Source organism: Lontra canadensis, unplaced genomic scaffold (genome assembly GCF_010015895.1).
Source record: "Lontra canadensis isolate GAN:19392208 unplaced genomic scaffold, GSC_riverotter_1.0 scaffold59, whole genome shotgun sequence".
NCBI lineage: Eukaryota > Metazoa > Chordata > Mammalia > Carnivora > Mustelidae > Lontra > Lontra canadensis.
In genome coordinates this window covers 1992502-2009902 of record NW_022631053.1, presented here as the reverse complement: position 1 = coordinate 2009902, position 17401 = coordinate 1992502, and the positions used below count along the sequence as shown (strand labels likewise).

Genomic DNA, 17401 nt, shown 5'->3' with positions numbered 1-17401 from the left:
CCCCCCCCCCCCCCCCCCCCCCCCCGCCCCCCCCCCCCCCCCCCCGCACACACACACCAGTTTGCATCATGGAAAATCCAGTGGGAAGGTGAGGGAGGGCAGAAGGGAGGGTGAGGAAGTGCTCGATACTAGAAAACACGGATGAATCTGAGAATGCGAATAGATTCAGAGTTTCTAGAAAGACGTCCCTTCCCTCTACCTTCCCCTCCAGGCTGACACAACTCAAATCACCCCAGGGCCCATTCGTTTCTATCCAGTACCAGATCCAGACACTGCATAAGGGAATGGCAGACCACAGACTGAACTTCCATTTCCACTGGAACACCTGGGACTTAAGTTAAATAGGAGGAAGACTTTCTTGATAGGCTCAGAGAGTGGGCATCACCACCCAGGTCCAGCTCCAAAGCGGAGTGATGGATGGGCTGACTGGAGCTGCTTAGGGGGTGGGAGCTTGAACTTGACGTGGAGGCCCTCGGCTGTGAATCCTTAGGGGAGAAGAGGTGGCCAGGACGTCTCCCCGGTGGCAGAGGACTAGGGAAGGGTGTCCAGCGACTTGGGACACCAGGAACAGCAGGCATCTTGATCTGAGTCTGGCTCCCCGTGGGGTAGGTGGTGAGGGGGCCCACTGGCCAGGGGCCTGGAATGTCCTGGGACCCAGCCAGGGTTGATGGGATGGGAGTGGGTCGCAGACCAGGCCGCGGGTGGGTCCTGACTTAGGGGTCAGGCTCAATCCCAAATACTCTCCTGTAGAGGGGGCGACTGAGAGAGGCCGCGGCAGCTCTCTGTAGCTTTTCTAATGCCTTCTGGACCTATGGCCACTTTTTCTTCTGTGTCTGTCCGGCTCCTGCGTTCTGTTTTGATTTTTGCTGTGTCCTGCCGGGGTCGTCTCTCCCGGGCTCGGAGCCGTCTCTCCCGGGCTCGGAGCCTTCCCCGTCCGTGTGTCCTCCGTGTCCGCCTCCTCCCGCTCTCCCCATCCCGGTCTCTTCCTGTCTCCGAGCGCCCCTGTGCCAGCCTCCGCGTCCCTCCTCGCCCTGCGCCCTGGGAGCGCGGGCCCGCAGAAGGCGGGGAGGACGAGAGGGAGCAGGAGGCGGCCGAGGGGCGGGGAGCGGGGGAACGTGGGGATTGGAGCCGGCAGGAGGGAGGAGAGCAGCGCGGGAGGGAGCGAGGGCGGGCGCGGGGCGCGGCGGGAGCGGGAGGGAGCCCGGGCGAGCGCGGCGCCCGCTCCCGCCTCCTCCGCCTCCTCCGCGTCCGCTCCGCGCGGGCCGGGCGGGATGGGCTGGCCCGGGGGCTCCCCCTGCTGCTGCCCCGCCCCGGCGCGCCCCCGCCCCGCCGGGCGCCCCCCGCAGGTGAGTGGCCGCGCGGCGCGGGGCGGGAGGGCGGCGGCCGGTGCGTCACGGCGGCCGGGCGGGGCCGGTCGCCAGGGGGCGCGGGGCGAGCCGGGGACTCAGGGGCCCCGGGGCCCGGGGAGGCCGCGCCGGAGGTTGGGGCTGGGGCTAGGGCTGGGGGCTGGGGGCCGGGGAGCGGGAGGGCCGCGGTGCGCCCAGCGGGGGGAAGCCCGGCAGGGGACCAGGGGGCGGGGCGCGGCCCGCAGTGGTACTGCTGTCCCGCCCTCGCGCGTCCCGGGCGCCCCGACCGCCACGGAGCGCACGTTTCCCCCACATGCGGACCGGGGACCTGGGCGGGAACGGCAGGCTGCGCGCCGGCCTGGCCCGGGAGAGTGTATGCGAGGCTTTTCTAGTTCACTTCTGCGGAGACTGAGGCTGGTTCGATTTTTCAGCCCCACTCCTCAGCCCCCCTTTCTGCTTCTCCCCTCAATTCTACCGATCCCTCCGGGCGCAGTCATATATCCCGCCTCTCCTTCCCGGGGCCTCACCCCTCCTCCGCGGCTGGGCTCCCAGCCTCTCATCCAACCACAGCTATTTCCAGGAAGGGAGAGTGTGGGTGGAGGGGTTTCTCCAAACAAACCCAAAGCTTCGGAGTGAGAGGGGGCCAGGCTGGGGGAGAGACTAACAGGCTCCGGAATGTTCCAGGCGGGAGGAGGGCGAGGGTCCTAGGGGGTCTGGCCATGTCTTCCAGCCCTGCCCCCATGAGCTCCTTTTCTCTCAACTCTGGCTTTCCCCATTTCCATCTCACTTCGGAGGCGCCCCACGGAGTGGGGAGAGACTCAAAGCCATGCTTCCCTGGCCAACCCACACAGGGGTTAGTGAGTCCCCCAGAGGGAACTGCCGTGTGAGGGGACCTTACAGCCCCTCTGGGGACAGCAGGTACAAAAGGAAGAATGCTGAAGGGGTATCCTGGTCAAGGTACGTGCAACAGGAGCAGAGAAAGGCCACCCCAACCTACCCACCCACCACAGTGCTTCTCCTCTCCTGCGGCTTGGCTGCCAACTGGACCGGGCCAGACCCAGTTGCCAACACTGGCCAGGGGCCTGGAATGTCCTGGGACCCAGCCAGGGTTGATGGGATGGGAGTGGGTCGCAGAGCCAGTGCCCCTCTCCAGTTACACGCTAGGGGCCCAAGCCTGGCCAGAGATACCTCCCTGCCCAAGGTACTCTGGGGACAGACTTCCTGACCTGAAAGGAGGATTAGGGCTTCAAAGGCGAAGCTTCAGCCCAGGTCCATGCCAGGCAGGTCCAAAGAAGTGTCCCGAGTGGGCTCTCATAGGGGAGCTCATCTCAGAGATGGCAGGATGAGACCAGTCCCTTGGGCATGAAGGAGGGAGAGGCAAGTCTGAGGACCTGGTGGGAGAAGCCTGAGCTCTGGTACATTCAGTAAATACCATGCAAATGAGGAGAGGCATATTTGCACATTCTTTCAAGTGACAGCTCCAACCAGTTAAAGGGCTGCTGTCCAAGACTTGGGGCTGAGGACCTCCTGGCCCTTAACCCCATATATTTTTGGAAGATTCTACCACCACCACCACCCCCAGCCCCGACACACACACACACACACTTCCAAGGCCCCAGTCCACCTCCTTCCCTTGACTCCCGGGACAGGAAGTTGGCCATACTCCCAGGAGGGAGGCAGGAGGCCCTCGGAGGGGGGTGGAGTATGTGTTGGGAGTGGGGATCCTCCTGTCCAGTCCTTAGGCCCTGGGACAGCTGCTGAGGAAGGAGAGCAGAGCTAGGAGAGCCATGAAGGTAATACTCAGCCTGGGGTGTTGGAGGGGTCGGGTGCAGATAGGGCCCAGCCCTAGGGCCTGGGAGGAGGGCCTACATAGCAGGGCTGGGAAGAGGGGCTAGGGATCTGGGAGGTCTGGCAGGAAGAAGCTAACGAATGGGGGTGTGAGGGAGCGGGGGGGGGGGGGGGGGGGGGAGGGAGGACTGTCAGGAGCAGAGCTGCTGGGGTGCTCTCAGGAGAGAGACTCCAGCACCTTGGGCTGGAGCAGGAGAATGGAGCACTCCTGTGGGGAGAACACTCTTGTGGCTGGAATTAGGCCTTCCAAGTGTGTATGGGAGGGATGGGGGAGGTAGTGTGCGTTCTCCTTTTCCTACTTCACAACCAGTGAAACTGAGGCAGGAAGCTGGCCCTCAGTTTATTTTCCCTGCCCCTCAGGATGCACTCCTGATTCTGGGCTGGCTGGAGTAGTGATTCCCAGCTCCCTCTTCCTCCCCACCAGAGGTCCCCTGAGAGCCTGAGAGCTCAGGCTCAGAGGCTGGCCTGGTCGGGGACACAGTGTTCCCCACTGGCCCTTGAGCCCTGCCCTAAGACCTAAATCCTCACACATAGCTCCCCCACCCCGACCCCGCCCCATCCGGGGCTGGATCTCGGGATCCTTGCGATCCCTGGATAGGGTGGATCCCAGGTCAGGGGCAGCTCCAGAGCCAGGGGACTGGGGGCAAAAGATCCTGGGCTGACACTCCCAGCAGGGTAGATCCTGGGAATCTGATCTCCTGGCCTCCCCCACATCCTCCTCCCCCCCCCCCACTTCCTGGAGCAGCGACCTGCCCCTTTCCCGCCTGCACTCCCCTCCACTTCCAGGGCCGGGCTTCTCCTCACACCAGCCAGACAGCCTACCCTCCACCCAGGGGAAGCAGCTGCCTCCGCCAGGCCGCTTCCAGGAAGCCCCGGGCCGGGCCCCAGCATTGTTCAGGCCCGCAGTCAGCACCCCAGCCAGCCGGACATCATGAAGTCCAGCGGCCCCGTGGAGAGGCTGCTCAGAGCCCTGGGGAGGAGGGACAGCAGCCGGGCCAGCAACAGGGTAGGAGTGCCCACTGGCTGGGCAGAGGAGGGGCAGGGGAGGAGGTATGGGCAGTGGGGGAGGGGACCAGGACTCAGGCCAGACCCCACCACCACCACCACCACCCTGCATGCCCTCACCACACTGCCTCTTTGGAGCAGCCCAAGCTGTAGTATGGGCAGCAGAAGTCTGGATTAGGGCAGAATCTGGTGTCTGCTTTGGCTCCTTCAGCTTCCCTGCCCTAATTCAGGGCGACCCTGGGGATCCTCACCCCTAGACCTGCACTTGGGTATACAGACTTCACGGTAGCACTTTTCCAGGTCCCACCCAGAGCCCCAGAGCAGGGCTAAGAGATCAGGCCCCTTCCCTGAGCTAAGAAGTTTGGGGGAAATGGGGGGGAAGTGGCAAACAGAGAGTGGTGGCAGCCAGGTCTCGGAAGTGCTTTAGACACTGGGGCTTTGCTTTCCCCTGATATGGTCTGTGCGTGCTGTGAGTGCCAGAATGCACCCAGCTTTCCTAATGGGTCTGAGGGTTGGTCCAGACAGTTCAGATGGAGTTTAATCCAGCTGCTTTGGGACAGCCAGGAGACCAAAAGTGCTCCCTGGGTCCCCAGGATGGGGAACCTGGAGGCCTGTCACTCCATTTCCCCATATTTTCTCAGCCTTACCTCCAAAAGCAGCAGCTCAGGGCAACATGAGACTATTATTGGGGGGGCGGGGGGAGGGACTTGAATTCCTGATGGAGAAAAAACATGGGTAAAAGGGAGAAGACACGTACAGTCCCCAGACAGAGGGTGAGTGAGGTGAGCCCACAGTGGGAGAGATGGGACTTCAGGGCCATGAGAGGGCATCCCTGCCTCACTGCACCCCAGGTAGTGAGGGGGCCTAACAGGGCATCTAGCCCATCCCTTCTTCTATTCCATGCTGGAATCCCACTTGAACCTCCACAAATGACGGGGTGCTCCCTACATCCAAAAGTATAAAGGCAGCTAACTGTTTCCCTCAGTGTGCCGCCTCTGTCTGCCCGTCCCTCCAGCATCACCGCCCCCTCCTTACACAATTGCTGCTTGCCGCCTCAATGCGCACTGAGTAAACATGTTGTTCTGACAGTAGGGGAGGAGGGCATGTCAGCTGTCTGGAGTGTGGTGACAGCGGGAGCCAGGGGAGTAGGACTGGCTGAGGCCACTCCTGCCAGGTCAGTCTGGGTGTCACGTGACTGACATCCTACATTCGTGTCGGACTCCCCTCCTGCTCACTCTCCACGGGGACCATCATCTGGGGAGGGTATATGGCAGGAGAAATGGGGAATCGTTGTACAGCAAAGTTAGCACCCCCACCCAGGAGGAAAGCTCCAGCACTCCGGGAGGCAGTGACCACAAGGGTCTCACACACCAGGGCCACATGAGGGGCCTGAGTGATCAGGAGGTGACCCAGCTGGGGTGACGCAAGGGGCTAAATCCCCCACACCATCAAAGACCCGCCCCACAGTGGCCTGGAAACAGGTGTGGCCAAGTGCGTCTTAGGAGTATGGGGGCTTTATCAGGACGGAGAGAGCAAGAAACCAGTGCCATGCTAAGACCCTGGTTCAGTCTCAGAGGTGGAGCCGCTGAGAACTGAGACCTCTGCCCGCGTGTCCCTCCACCCCCAGCCCAGGAAAGCTGAGCCACACAGCTTCCGAGAGAAGGTCTTCCGGAAGAAGCCACCAGTCTGTGCAGTGTGTAAGGTGACCATCGATGGGACCGGCGTCTCCTGCAGAGGTGAGGTGCCCCACCCTGTGACTGAGACCCTTCACCCAGCACCACTTTGGGCACAACCGCAGCAGGCAAACTCACGGAAATCATAATGAGCCTGCTGCCCCTGGACCGGGCAACACAGGAGCCAGGAGGCAGTTTCCTCCCCTCCAAACAGGACTTGCTCCCCGTGATAGACAACCAACCATCCCCGGAACCCAGGAGACCCTCTGTTCCCCACCACTTCCCCACTGTGACCTGTTATGTGGACTTCCCCCCTCCCTCCCTGGCCTGGGTAGTACTACCCACTACCACATGCTTCCCTTGAACTGGGAAGCATATGGCAGTGGGTATATGCCTCTACCCCCACTCCATCTCAACACATTTGTGGAAGTCCCAAGATCTGGTCCCAGAGCCTGGGGAGATGGGGGGAGGGGTGCCCCCTCCAGTGCCCCCAAAAGGCCCTTGCTAACCTCTCTCTTCTCTGCACCATCCCTCTCTAGTTTGCAAGGTGGCAACACATAGAAAATGTGAAGCAAAGGTGGGTGCTTGACTGGGGAAGGGGGCACTGGGATCCCTTGCTCTGAAACAGGCTTCTCGGGCCACACTGGCATCAACCCTCCACCCCGCTCATCACTGGGGAACCCCTGCTGGGGTGGGAGAGGGTGTTGTACTGGGCCCTTTAAGAACCACCCTACTCCACCCCCTGGAGGGCTGGCCCAGGCCGGTGGACAGGAGACAGCGTTTGTCTTGGTGCTGTGCCCAGGCTGCAGCTGGCGAGAGGATGGGGGTGGGGAAGAGGAGGAGAATGAGGAGGAGGAAGGGTGGGGTGGGTGGGTGGGGGAGCAGGATTTCAAAGACTGAGCAGCCGGATGGGCTGTGCCTTCCCTCTGGGGAAGGGTCCTAAGGATGCCTGGGTGGGTCTCATCCTGGGCCCTGGAAAAGGCTGGGCAGAAGGTACAAGATAGCACCACTGTCCACTGGGGACCTGAGACAGCCCCATCTCTGCAGAGGTTCCCTGGTCCTCATCCTGCAGAGTGGGGGGTCCCAGGGCTTGGAGTTGGTCTGGGGGAGCCGTGTGCCCAGGGGCGGGGTCTCCCGGTGAAAGAGGCCAGTGTCCGCTCCTGGCCACGGCCTGCCTCCACGGCTCTATATATAACCCTTGCCCGCAGCTGGATGAATGGGGGTCTGTGTGGGAAGGGGGCTGGGAGCCAAGACCAACAAGTGGGGGGCCCAGGGGTGGGAGACCAAGAGGCCAGAGGGGAGGCTCTCTTAAACAGAGGAACCTCAGCTGGAGTGTGCGCCCATCTGTGGAAAGCCCCTCCACCTTGCTGAGGCTGAGAGTAGCTTCATCCTGGAGCCCAGGAGAGCCCATTGCACCAGGAGCTCAGTGCCTCACTCGGTCCCCTTCCAGGTGACTTCGTCCTGTCAGGCCCTGCCCCCTGCGGAGCTGGTGAGTGCGCTCTGAGATGGAGTGAGGGAGGCAAGGAACCTGGCTGAGGTGTCCCAAGGTCTGGTGGCCACAGACTGGGGGCCCCCAGGGGGTTAACGCGAATGGACTGCTGTGGGTGTTGGTCCTCCTGAAGGAGAGGGAAAAAATGAGACCTCTGCTCTTCTTGCCCCTGGGCCTGCTGGGGGTTAGGACTCCTGTCCCCTCGCCCAGTACAGCCCCCACAGGGACGCGGGCGTGCCCTCTCCACCAGCCCCATGCTGGTCCCTGCCCCCGCCCTAACCCCTCCCTTCGCTTTCTCCATCTCCCTCCAGCGGAGAAACACGGCCCCTGTGAGGCGCATAGAGCACCTGGTGAGTGATGCTGGAGGAGGGGGCGGAAGCAGGTAGCTCTGGGAGTACGGACCTAGGTTTCCTCTGGGGACTCTGGAGCGGGGAGCCTAGACCGGGGGCGGGGGAGACACCCGAACTTGTGCACCGCCTCCTCTCATCCACCAGGGATCCACCAAGTCTCTGAACCACTCAAAGCAGCGCAGCACTCTGCCCAGGTAAGTGAGGGCGCCGGGGTGGTCCCCCACCTCAGCCCTGCGCAGCGTCCCCCAGAAAAGCTCTCCGGGTCAGCCCCCGCCGGTGAGCGGCCGCACAGACTCTGGGGGAACCCCCGAGGCCTCGCCCTCCGCTCCGACCGGGAGCCCCGCCCCCGAGCCTGACGCAGGCTTCGCCCCCTCCTAGGAGCTTCAGCCTGGACCCGCTTATGGAGCGCCGCTGGGACTTGGACCTCACTTACGTGACGGAGCGGATCCTGGCCGCCGCCTTCCCCGCGCGGCCCGACGAACAGCGACACCGGGGCCACCTGCGCGAGCTGGCTCACGTGCTGCAATCCAAGCACCGCGACAAGTACCTGGTGAGGGGCGGGGCCTTCCACAGTCGGCCAATGATAGGGCTGGGAAGATCCAGAAGGGCGGAGCTGCCCCCGACGCCAATCGCGCAGAGGCGCGGCCCCAGGGGGGCGGAACACGGGGGCGGGGCCGCGGGAGCAGATCGGGAACGCCACCTCTGGGCTGTCAAGGCTAAGCCGGCCTGTAGGGACCGCGATCTCCTCGTTTGGAAGAAAGACTTTTGCTTTAGGGTTACGGCAGGGGACTGTGCCTCGCTCCTTGAGGTCATCTCCGTCTAAAGCTCCCCTTTACTTGCAGCTCTTCAACCTTTCAGAGAAAAGACATGACCTGACCCGCCTAAACCCCAAGGTAGGAGAGGGGATTAAAGCCATTCAACTGAGCAAGCCCCACCCTTGAAGCCCCCAGTCTCCTCGTCATTAATAGTAGCGACTGGCATCTACTTAGCTCTTAAGCACTTTCCCAGGTGACTTATTACTTGAGACACTCCAAAGCATGGTGCAGTGGGCATCAGCCCATTGTACCTGTGAGAAAAGTGTTGAGGCTGTCTTGGACAACCAACAGTCCCTTGACCTTGGCCTCAAGCGACCCCTACCCCTGGTCCCTTTTCCATCCCCACCCATCTCTCTTTGCCTGTGGCTCCCACCATCAGCTGTACCCCCACACATCCCAGGTCCAGGACTTCGGCTGGCCTGAGCTACATGCACCCCCGCTGGACAAGCTGTGTTCGATCTGCAAAGCCATGGAGACGTGGCTCAGTGCCGACCCACAGCACGTGGTCGTACTGTACTGCAAGGTGGGCTGGGACCTCAGGTTCAAAGGGCTGGGGGGCCCTCAGCCTGGGGCCCCAGCTTGCCCTACATTCCTCCCTCTCTGTCCTCAGGGGAGCAAGGGCAAGCTCGGGGTCATCGTCTCTGCCTACATGCACTACAGCAAGATCTCTGCAGGGTGAGGCTCCCTGGCCCCTGACTGGTCCCTTCCCCAGTGACCCTTTCTCCAGTGGGCCTTGATGAGCCTGTCTCCCTTGAAGCCCACCTCTGTGTGTTCAGAGAGCCATTTACTATCAACTTGGCCTTTCCACCTCCTTTTTCTCACTTGTACTTCACCAGGGTTCCCAGTGGAGGGTTGGAATCAGACTCCTGGGGCCGATGGAACAAAGTGGCACAAACTAAGTGACTTAAAACCACAGAAATTAGTTGCCTCGGTTCTGGAGTCTAGGAGTCTAAAACGAGTTGTCAGCAGGGCTGCACTCCCACTGAGACTCTGGGTAGAACCCTTCCTTGCCTCTTTCTAGCTTCTGGTGGTGACCAGCCATCCTTGGTGTTCCTTGGCTTGCTGCTGTGTCACTCCAGCTCTGCCTGGGTCATCACACGGCTTTCTTCCTGTGTGTGTGTGTGTCTGTCTCTTCTCTTCTTCTAAGGGCACCATAGTGGATTAAGGGCTCATCCCTACTCCAGTATAACATCTTAACTAATTCCATCTGCAACGACCCTATTTCCAAATAAGGTCACATTCTGAGGTACATATGTTTTGGGGAGTCAAAATTCAACCCATAACATGGTTTTATTGCCCCATTTTATAGAGGAAGAAACTAAAAACTCAGGGAACACTTGCCTGAGGTCCAACGACTAGTCAAGTGACTATCTGTGGGGTTTCTTGTCCTCTTCGCCATGGCTCTGGGCTTCCTCTATACTCGGGGGATCACCCATCTCCTCCCTCCCCTGGGGCTTAGGGTTGGGAGGCCTGGATGGATACCTGCCCCTGATCCCCCACACTGCCCCTGCGGTCCCCAGGGCAGACCAGGCACTGGCCACACTCACCATGAGGAAGTTCTGCGAGGACAAGGTGGCGGCGGAGCTACAGCCCTCCCAGCGCCGGTGAGCAGCCTGGGTGGGGATGGGCCACAGGAGCTGCTCCCTCCGTGGCCCCAGGGTCCAGATCCTCTTGTTCATACAGCACACCCTAAGGGAGCACCTTCTGTGCACCGGGCACTGTAGCAAGTGCTGAGAATTCAGAATGAACCAGGTCCCTGCTCTCACAGAGCCTGTGATAAAAAGAGGCTTGCAGGACAGTCAGAGCCCATCTCTGTCACGGGAAGCAGAGATCTGGGGGGAAAGGGCATTCTAGGCAGAGGGGCCAGCAACTACAAGCCTTGGAGACAGCAAGAGGGATTGAGGTTAGACGCAAGGAAGAACTTTCTGGTGAGCCGGAGGATGGGAAGGCAGTGCTAAGAAGGGCAGGACTTCTAAGGATGAGGGGTGTGTGCGTAGTAGAAATGATACAAAGGGATCCCCCCGAGGGAGGGGCTTATGTTCTCACTGACACGCTCCCTAACAGATACATCAGCTACTTCAGCGGCCTCCTGTCTGGCTCCATCAGGATGAACAGCAGCCCTCTCTTCCTGCACTACGTGCTCGTGCCTGTGCTGCCAGCCTTTGAACCTGGCACTGGTGAGTCTGCCTAGGATGTGCTCCACAGAGAGGGCCGTCCCCCATCCCCTCCCCTCAACAGCCCCCACATGCCTTCTCCTTTCTGCGCCTCCAGGCTTCCAGCCCTTCCTCAAGATCTACCAGTCCATGCAGCTGGTCTACACCTCTGGAATCTAGTGAGTGCCCTGTTCCCAGACCCCTGCTCCTGGCTTCCTGTTCCTCCAGCCTCCCCAAGCCCCCACCCCTCACCCCCTCCCCAGCTCCTGCCGCACCCAGCAACGTATGCCATCATGGAGTCCATTTTACAGATGGAGAGGCTGATGCTCAGCTAAAGGTCCGTCACTCAAGGCTCAGACTCCAGTCTCCCAGCTCCCGCCTGGCCCTCATACTCCCCACCCCTGGCCCAGCCCAAGTGCCCCAGATTTCAGCCTCTGCCTTGTCCTCTCTTCCTCAGCCACATCACAGGCCCTGGGCCCCAGCAGCTTTGCATCAGCCTGGAGCCAGCCCTCCTCCTCAAAGGCGATGTTATGGTGAGGGGGGCCATGGGGAGGGCGTTACAAGGGGTGGTGTTGTATCCCGCCAGGTGCATAGTCTATGGCGAGTCATCCGTTCAAGGCAGACTGCAGGGCAGAAAGTTAGTCAGAGGTCGGGGGGTGGTCATCACCTTGAGTTGAGGTGGGGCAGAGCTGTGACCACACAGTCCCCAGGGTGGAAGCACAGAGGAGACGTAAGTGGCCAGGAGGGCCTGACCCCCGGTCTCCCTTCCCGCATCCAGGTGACCTGTTATCACAAGGGTGGCCGGGGGACAGACCGGACTCTGGTGTTCCGAGCCCAGTTCCACACGTGCACCATCCACGGGCCACGACTCACTTTCCCCAAGGACCAGCTAGACGAGGCCTGGGCTGGTGAGTTGGAGACAGATGTGGGGCTGGAGCCCAGGTGAAGGCAGGCAGGGGGCCTAGCTCCTCACCGTCCATTCCCCGCAGATGAAAGGTTCCCCTTCCAAGCCTCAGTGGAGTTTGTCTTCTCCTCCAGCCCTGAGAAGATCAAAGGTAAGAGCCAAACCTTGGGGCGGGGCTAAAGATCGGGTCCCTGCTCCCCAACACCTGGGTGGCCCTCCCATAGGCAGCACTCCACGGAATGAGCCTTCTGTCTCTGTGGACTACAACACCGCGGAGCCTGCTGTGCGCTGGGATTCCTACGAGAACTTCAACCAGCACCACGAGGACAGTGTGGATGGTGCGTGGGGCAGGCCCAGGGGCGGTGGGAGGTGTAGGCCTGGGGGCACACTCCTTCTTCCCTGGCAGACTCCCCCTCCCAAGAGAACCCCTGGAGCACCAGTCTCCTGCACTGCCCCCTCTCATTCACTTGCTCTCTCTCTCTGTCTCTCCTTCTCTCCACTTGCCCTCCCTCCCCGGTGCTCTCCCCACTCAGGCTCCCCACCTCACACCCGAGGACCCCTGGATGGCAGTCCTTACGCGCAGGTGCAGCGGGGCCCCCGCCAGACCCCGCCGGCGCCCTCTCCGGAGCCACCTCCACCCCCCGTGCTCTCTGTCAGCAGTGACTCTGGCCATTCGTCCACGCTGACCACGGAGCCCGCGGCCGAGTCCCCTGGCCGGCCGCCCCCAACCGCTGCTGAGCGGCAGGAGCTGGACCGCCTCCTGGGCGGCTGCGGTGTGGCCAGCGGGGGCCGGGGAGCTGGGCGAGAGACAGCCATCCTAGACGACGAAGAGCAGCCCCCCACAGGCGCTGGCCCGCCCCTCGGGATGTATTCGGGCCACAGGCCTGGCCTCAGCCGCCACTGCTCCTGCCGCCAAGGCTACCGGGAGCCCTGTGGGGTCCCCAACGGGGGCTACTACCGGCCGGAGGGCACCCTGGACAGGCGGCGGCTGGCCTACGGGGGCTACGAGGGGCACCCCCAGGGCTACGCCGAGGCCTCCGTGGAGAAGAGGCGCCTCTGCCGATCACTGTCCGAGGGACCATATCCCTACCCTCCGGAGCTGGGGAAACCAGCCACCGGGGACTTCGGCTTCCGGGCCCCGGGCTATCGGGAGGTGGTGATCCTGGAGGACGCCGGGCTGCCTGCACTGTGCTCGTGCCCTGCCTGTGAGGAGAAGCTGGCGCTGCCCACTGCAGCCCTATACGGGCTGCGGCTGGAGAGGGAGGCCGGAGAGGGGTGGGCAGGCGAGGCCGGCAAGCCTCTCTTGCACCCGGTGCGGACCGGGCACCCGCTGCCCCTGCTGGTGCCTGCCTGCGGCCATCACCATGCCCCGATGCCCGACTATAGCTGCCTGAAACCCCCCAAGGCGGCTGAGGACGGGCATGAGGGCTGCTCCTATGCCATGTGCCCTGAGAACAGGTATGGGCACCCAGGGTACCCTGCCCTGGTGACCTACAGCTATGGAGGAGCGGTTCCCAGTTACTGCCCAGCATACGGCCGGGTGCCCCACAGCTGTGGCTCTCCAGCTGAGGGCAGAGGGTACCCCAGTTCTGGCGCCCACTCCCCACGGGCTGGTTCCATATCCCCAGGCAGCCCGCCCTACCCACAGTCCAGGAAGCTGAGTTACGAGATTCCTGCGGAGGAGGGAGGGGACAGGTACCCCATGCCTGGGCACCTGGCCCCAGCAGGCCCCTTGGCATCTGCAGGTGAGGGTGCTGGGGTGGGGAGTGCCAAGGGAAGAGGAGGTGGGTTCTGGAAGATGGTGGGGAAGGTGCAGGGTGAGAGAGAGCTAAGGTGGACAGAAGGGACTTCTGACTCACAGCCCCTTTTCTCACCTTTCCCACAGAGTCCCCTGAGCCAGGGTCTTGGAGGGAGGGCCCGAGCGGGCACAGCACCCTACCTCGGTCTCCCCGTGACGCTCCATGCAGTGCCTCTTCTGAGCTGTCTGCCCCTTCCACACCCCTGCATACCAGCAGCCCAGTCCAGGGCAAGGAAAGGTACGAGCAGAGGCTGGGGCTGTCCAGGCACCAAGGCAGCTGGCAAACTGGGGCTGGGGGCGGCTCCCACGGGGGCTCTGGAGCCCTAGTAACCTACTGACCACCGGCCTACCCTCCCAAACTGCAGCTCCCGACGGCAGGACACCACGTCGTCCCCCACCTTGGTGCCCACTCAGAGACTAAGTCCTGGCGAGGCCTTGCCATCTGTTCCCCAGGGAGGTGCTGAAAAGGCTCCCCAGCTGCCAGGAAGAAGCGGGCTAGAGCTTCCGGCCCCTAGCCCCTTCTCCCCAACCTCCCCACCCAGCTCACCCAGTGACTGGCCTCAGGAGAAGAGTCCGGTGAGCCGCTCGGACGGTGCCAGTCCGAGGGGCCCCGTGCCCACCACGCTGCCTGGCCTCCGCCATGCCCCCTGGCAGGGCCTTCGAGACCCCCCAGATAGTCCGGATGGATCCCCCCTCACTCCTGTGCCTACCCAGATGCCCTGGCTCGTGGCCAGTTCAGAGCCGCCTCAGAGCTCACCCACGCCTGCCTTCCCCCTGGCTGCCTCCTATGACATCAATGGCCCCACCCAGCCCCCACTTCCCGAGAAACGCCACTTGCTGGGACCTGGGCAACAGCCAGGACCCTGGGGCTCAGAGCAGGCATCACCACCAGCCAGAGGCACCAGTCACCATGTCACCTTTGCACCTCTGCTCTCGGATAATGTCCCCCAGCCCCCAGGTATGGAGGCCTTGAGGAGGGTGGTACCCCCTTGTGAGAACCTGTCTCCCAAGGAGGGGCATGGCATGGGCACTGGGAAGCACTGGGGGCCAAGCTCGGTCCCTCCCTGTCCTAGAGCCCCCTATGCAAGAGAGCCAGAGCAACGTCAAGTTCGTCCAGGATACATCCAAGTTCTGGTACAAGCCACACCTGTCCCGTGACCAAGGTGAGAAGCCAGCTTGCCCTCTCCTCCCACCCCCGCCCCGCCCCCGGGCTGCATCTTGGCTCAAGAACCCATCCTTCCAGTTGACACCCTTGGTGCCTCCTCCCTGTCTCGTCAGGTTTACCTGGGCTGAGTCTCTCACTAGCAGGTGGTTCTGGGCTTTGGGCCCAAGGAGATTGACTCAACAGTCAGTGCCCTTTTAACTTGAAAGTTCCATCCCCGGGTGCCCCAAAACACCACAGCCGTCAGGGCAAGAGGCCTAGGGAGCTTGGGTAGCAGAGGTAGACAGGGGCCCCGTGGGGCTCAATCACCACTGTGAAAATTTCTCTCATGTCCTTCCAGCTATTGCCCTACTAAAAGACAAGGATCCCGGGGCCTTCCTGATCAGAGACAGTCATTCATTCCAAGGAGCCTATGGGTTGGCACTCAAAGTGGCCACACCGCCACCCAGCGCCCAGCCCTGGAAAGGTACAGAATGCCCAAACCTGAGGGAGAAGGGGAGTGGTGTGGCAAGACAAGGTGGGGTGGGCCATGGCCCTTCTCAATAGGGAGAGGCAGGAAGGGACCTCTCCAGTTCTGGAAAGAATCCCAGCAGAAGAGAAAGCTGGGACCCAAAATCTGCTAAAGCCTTCTTCTCCCCTCCCCTCAGGGGACCCCTTGGAACAGCTGGTCCGCCATTTTCTCATTGAAACTGGGCCCAAAGGGGTGAAGATCAAGGGCTGTCCCAGTGAGCCCTACTTTGGTGAGCAGCATGGACCAAGAAGGTTCCAGTGGGTCGGTTTTGGGGGGACCAAAGGGTCTCAGGAGGATGGAGGGAGAGCTGGGGATCTTTGGGGACACCGCAGGACTCCTCTCACCTCTCCCTGCAGGCAGCCTGTCCGCCCTGGTGTCCCAGCACTCCATCTCCCCGCTGTCCCTGCCCTGCTGCCTGCGCATTCCCAGCAAAGGTGGGTGTCTCATGGTCGGTCCTCCCACTTCCCCTCACCTGCTGCAGCCCAAGGCAGCACCCCCCAGGCCCTGGCTCCCAGCCTGCCTTCCGGTGGGACCAGCAAAGAGTTCTCCAGTCCCTGGGGAATGTGGCTCCCTGTTGACCTTCCCTGTTGGCCCTCATTTCCCTCAGATCCTCTAGAGGAGACCCCAGAGGCCCCAGTGCCCGCCAACATGAGCACAGCCGCAGACCTCCTCCGTCAGGGCGCCGGTAGGGATCTCCCCTCCCTTCTTCCCTCTCCCTGGGCACCTAGTAGGGCACTACAGATGCAGGCAGGAGGTGCTGAAAGGCCTGGAGGTGGGCGGGTCCTTCTATTTGTAGTGAGGGTGGAAAGGGGGTCTTCAGTCTAGGACCCCAAAGTCATGAACATTAAAATCTTGGTGGGGGTTGGGGATGGCCTTGTTAGAATGCAGATTCCTGGGCCTCTGTCCAGCATTCCTGACTGTAGATCTGGGGAACTGTAGAATCTGCCTTTTTGACAGGTGAGCTGTGATTCTAACAACTTTTGAGCCGCACTGATGGGGAAAAGGGCAAGAGCCAGGGGTGTGAAGGAATAGGGGAAGACCGATCTGGGTGCTGGCGAAGCCAGTGCTCCCCTCCAGCTCTCTCCTGTCTCCTAGCCTGCAGTGTGCTCTACCTGACCTCAGTGGAGACAGAGTCACTGACGGGCCCCCAGGCCGTGGCCCGGGCCAGCTCAGCAGCTCTGAGCTGCAGCCCCCGGGCCACCCCAGCCATCATCCACTTCAAGGTCTCGGCCCAGGGCATTACACTGACAGACAACCAAAGGAAGTGAGTATGTGTGCCGAACCCCCAGGGGCCCCGGAGACCCCTGTTTCTGGCTGTTGTTGACCTTCCCCATGATCCTCCTTGAAGGCTCTTCTTTCGCCGCCATTACCCAGTGAACAGCATCACCTTCTCCAGCACGGATCCTCAGGACCGGAGGTGAGCACAGCCCCACGCTCCGGTCAGGCCCCGCAGACCGGGCAGCCCCCCGCCCCAGCCCTCCTTCAGTAGCTACACCCCTGGGTGCATTTCTTCATGGTTCTTCTCTTTCTTCAGATGGGCCAACCCTGATGGGACCACCTCCAAGTAAGCCTCCACAAGTACCACCCCTTCCCTCCATGGGACTGAGGCGCACCCTTCTTCCCCAACCCTGGCTTTGCTGTCTTTTGTGGAGGGGATGCTGAGCCCCCTCCCCACGCTGCTTTGTATCCCTAGGATCTTTGGTTTCGTGGCCAAGAAGCCGGGAAGCCCCTGGGAGAATGTGTGTCACCTCTTTGCAGAGCTTGACCCAGATCAGCCTGCAGGTGCCATTGTCACCTTCATCACCAAAGTCCTACTGGGCCAGAGAAAGTGAAGGCAGGCCACAAGCTCAGAGCCCACCTCAACACCGCGCACCTCTCAGCACCCCACAGTCCTCACTTCCCCTGGCCCAGGCGCAGGAGACCCAGGAGCCAGCCACCACCCCCCACAGGAAGGGGTAATGGGCCTCAGCCTGGAACACTGCTCTCCTTCCCTGCCCCAGCCTGCTAAGCCAACTGGATAGGCCTGTGAGAGGACTTTGCATGTGAGCAGATGGCAGAGATGGGCGTGTGGAGGGGGAGGAGGCAGCAGTTGAACCCTGGGGGGGCATCTCTGGCCAGCCCCGCCCGCAGGAGAACATCAGCCTGGAGGGCGAACCGGGCCTGCCAGCTCTGCCAGCGGCAGGTCCCAGCCTGGCAGGGAGAGGCGTAAGAGGTGGGGAGAGCAAGGCACTCCCTCCTCTGCCTCCCCCCACCGAGCAGAGAGATCAGAATGGGATCACATGAATAGGGGGAAAAAAAAGAGTCTATTTTTGTCTAATAAAGAATTTCTATAACATTATTTTGGAGT

General features: G+C 61.9%; 1 protein-coding gene across 6 annotated transcripts in view; it reads left to right on the top strand.

The window, feature by feature from the left end:
• Positions 1-17392, top strand: part of TNS2 (tensin 2) — a 19190-nt gene extending 1798 nt beyond the window's left edge. The window contains exons 1-29 of one of the 6 annotated variants that reach the window (XM_032876687.1): positions 1210-1346; positions 5827-5935; positions 6412-6449; positions 7323-7361; positions 7673-7711; positions 7856-7905; positions 8090-8261; positions 8554-8604; positions 8927-9049; positions 9137-9201; positions 10047-10130; positions 10591-10703; positions 10798-10858; positions 11137-11212; positions 11458-11587; positions 11669-11734; positions 11808-11921; positions 12117-13328; positions 13469-13619; positions 13744-14339; positions 14455-14544; positions 14884-15009; positions 15191-15283; positions 15411-15488; positions 15662-15739; positions 16150-16318; positions 16403-16471; positions 16589-16618; positions 16748-17392. In XM_032876687.1, coding sequence (XP_032732578.1) covers positions 1272-1346; positions 5827-5935; positions 6412-6449; positions 7323-7361; positions 7673-7711; positions 7856-7905; positions 8090-8261; positions 8554-8604; positions 8927-9049; positions 9137-9201; positions 10047-10130; positions 10591-10703; positions 10798-10858; positions 11137-11212; positions 11458-11587; positions 11669-11734; positions 11808-11921; positions 12117-13328; positions 13469-13619; positions 13744-14339; positions 14455-14544; positions 14884-15009; positions 15191-15283; positions 15411-15488; positions 15662-15739; positions 16150-16318; positions 16403-16471; positions 16589-16618; positions 16748-16886 — 4236 coding nt within the window. In that variant the 5' untranslated portion in view covers positions 1210-1271 and the 3' untranslated portion in view covers positions 16887-17392. Of the gene's footprint in view, positions 1-1209; positions 1347-3036; positions 3140-3960; positions 4201-5826; positions 5936-6411; positions 6450-7322; positions 7362-7672; positions 7712-7855; positions 7906-8089; positions 8262-8553; positions 8605-8926; positions 9050-9136; positions 9202-9678; positions 9773-10046; positions 10131-10590; positions 10704-10797; positions 10859-11136; positions 11213-11457; positions 11588-11668; positions 11735-11807; positions 11922-12116; positions 13329-13468; positions 13620-13743; positions 14340-14454; positions 14545-14883; positions 15010-15190; positions 15284-15410; positions 15489-15661; positions 15740-16149; positions 16319-16402; positions 16472-16588; positions 16619-16747 lie in introns of those variants that run through there. The other 5 variants (XM_032876690.1, XM_032876686.1, XM_032876689.1 and 2 more) reach the window with 5 other exon arrangements.
• The last annotated feature ends 9 nt before the right edge of the window (positions 17393-17401 follow it).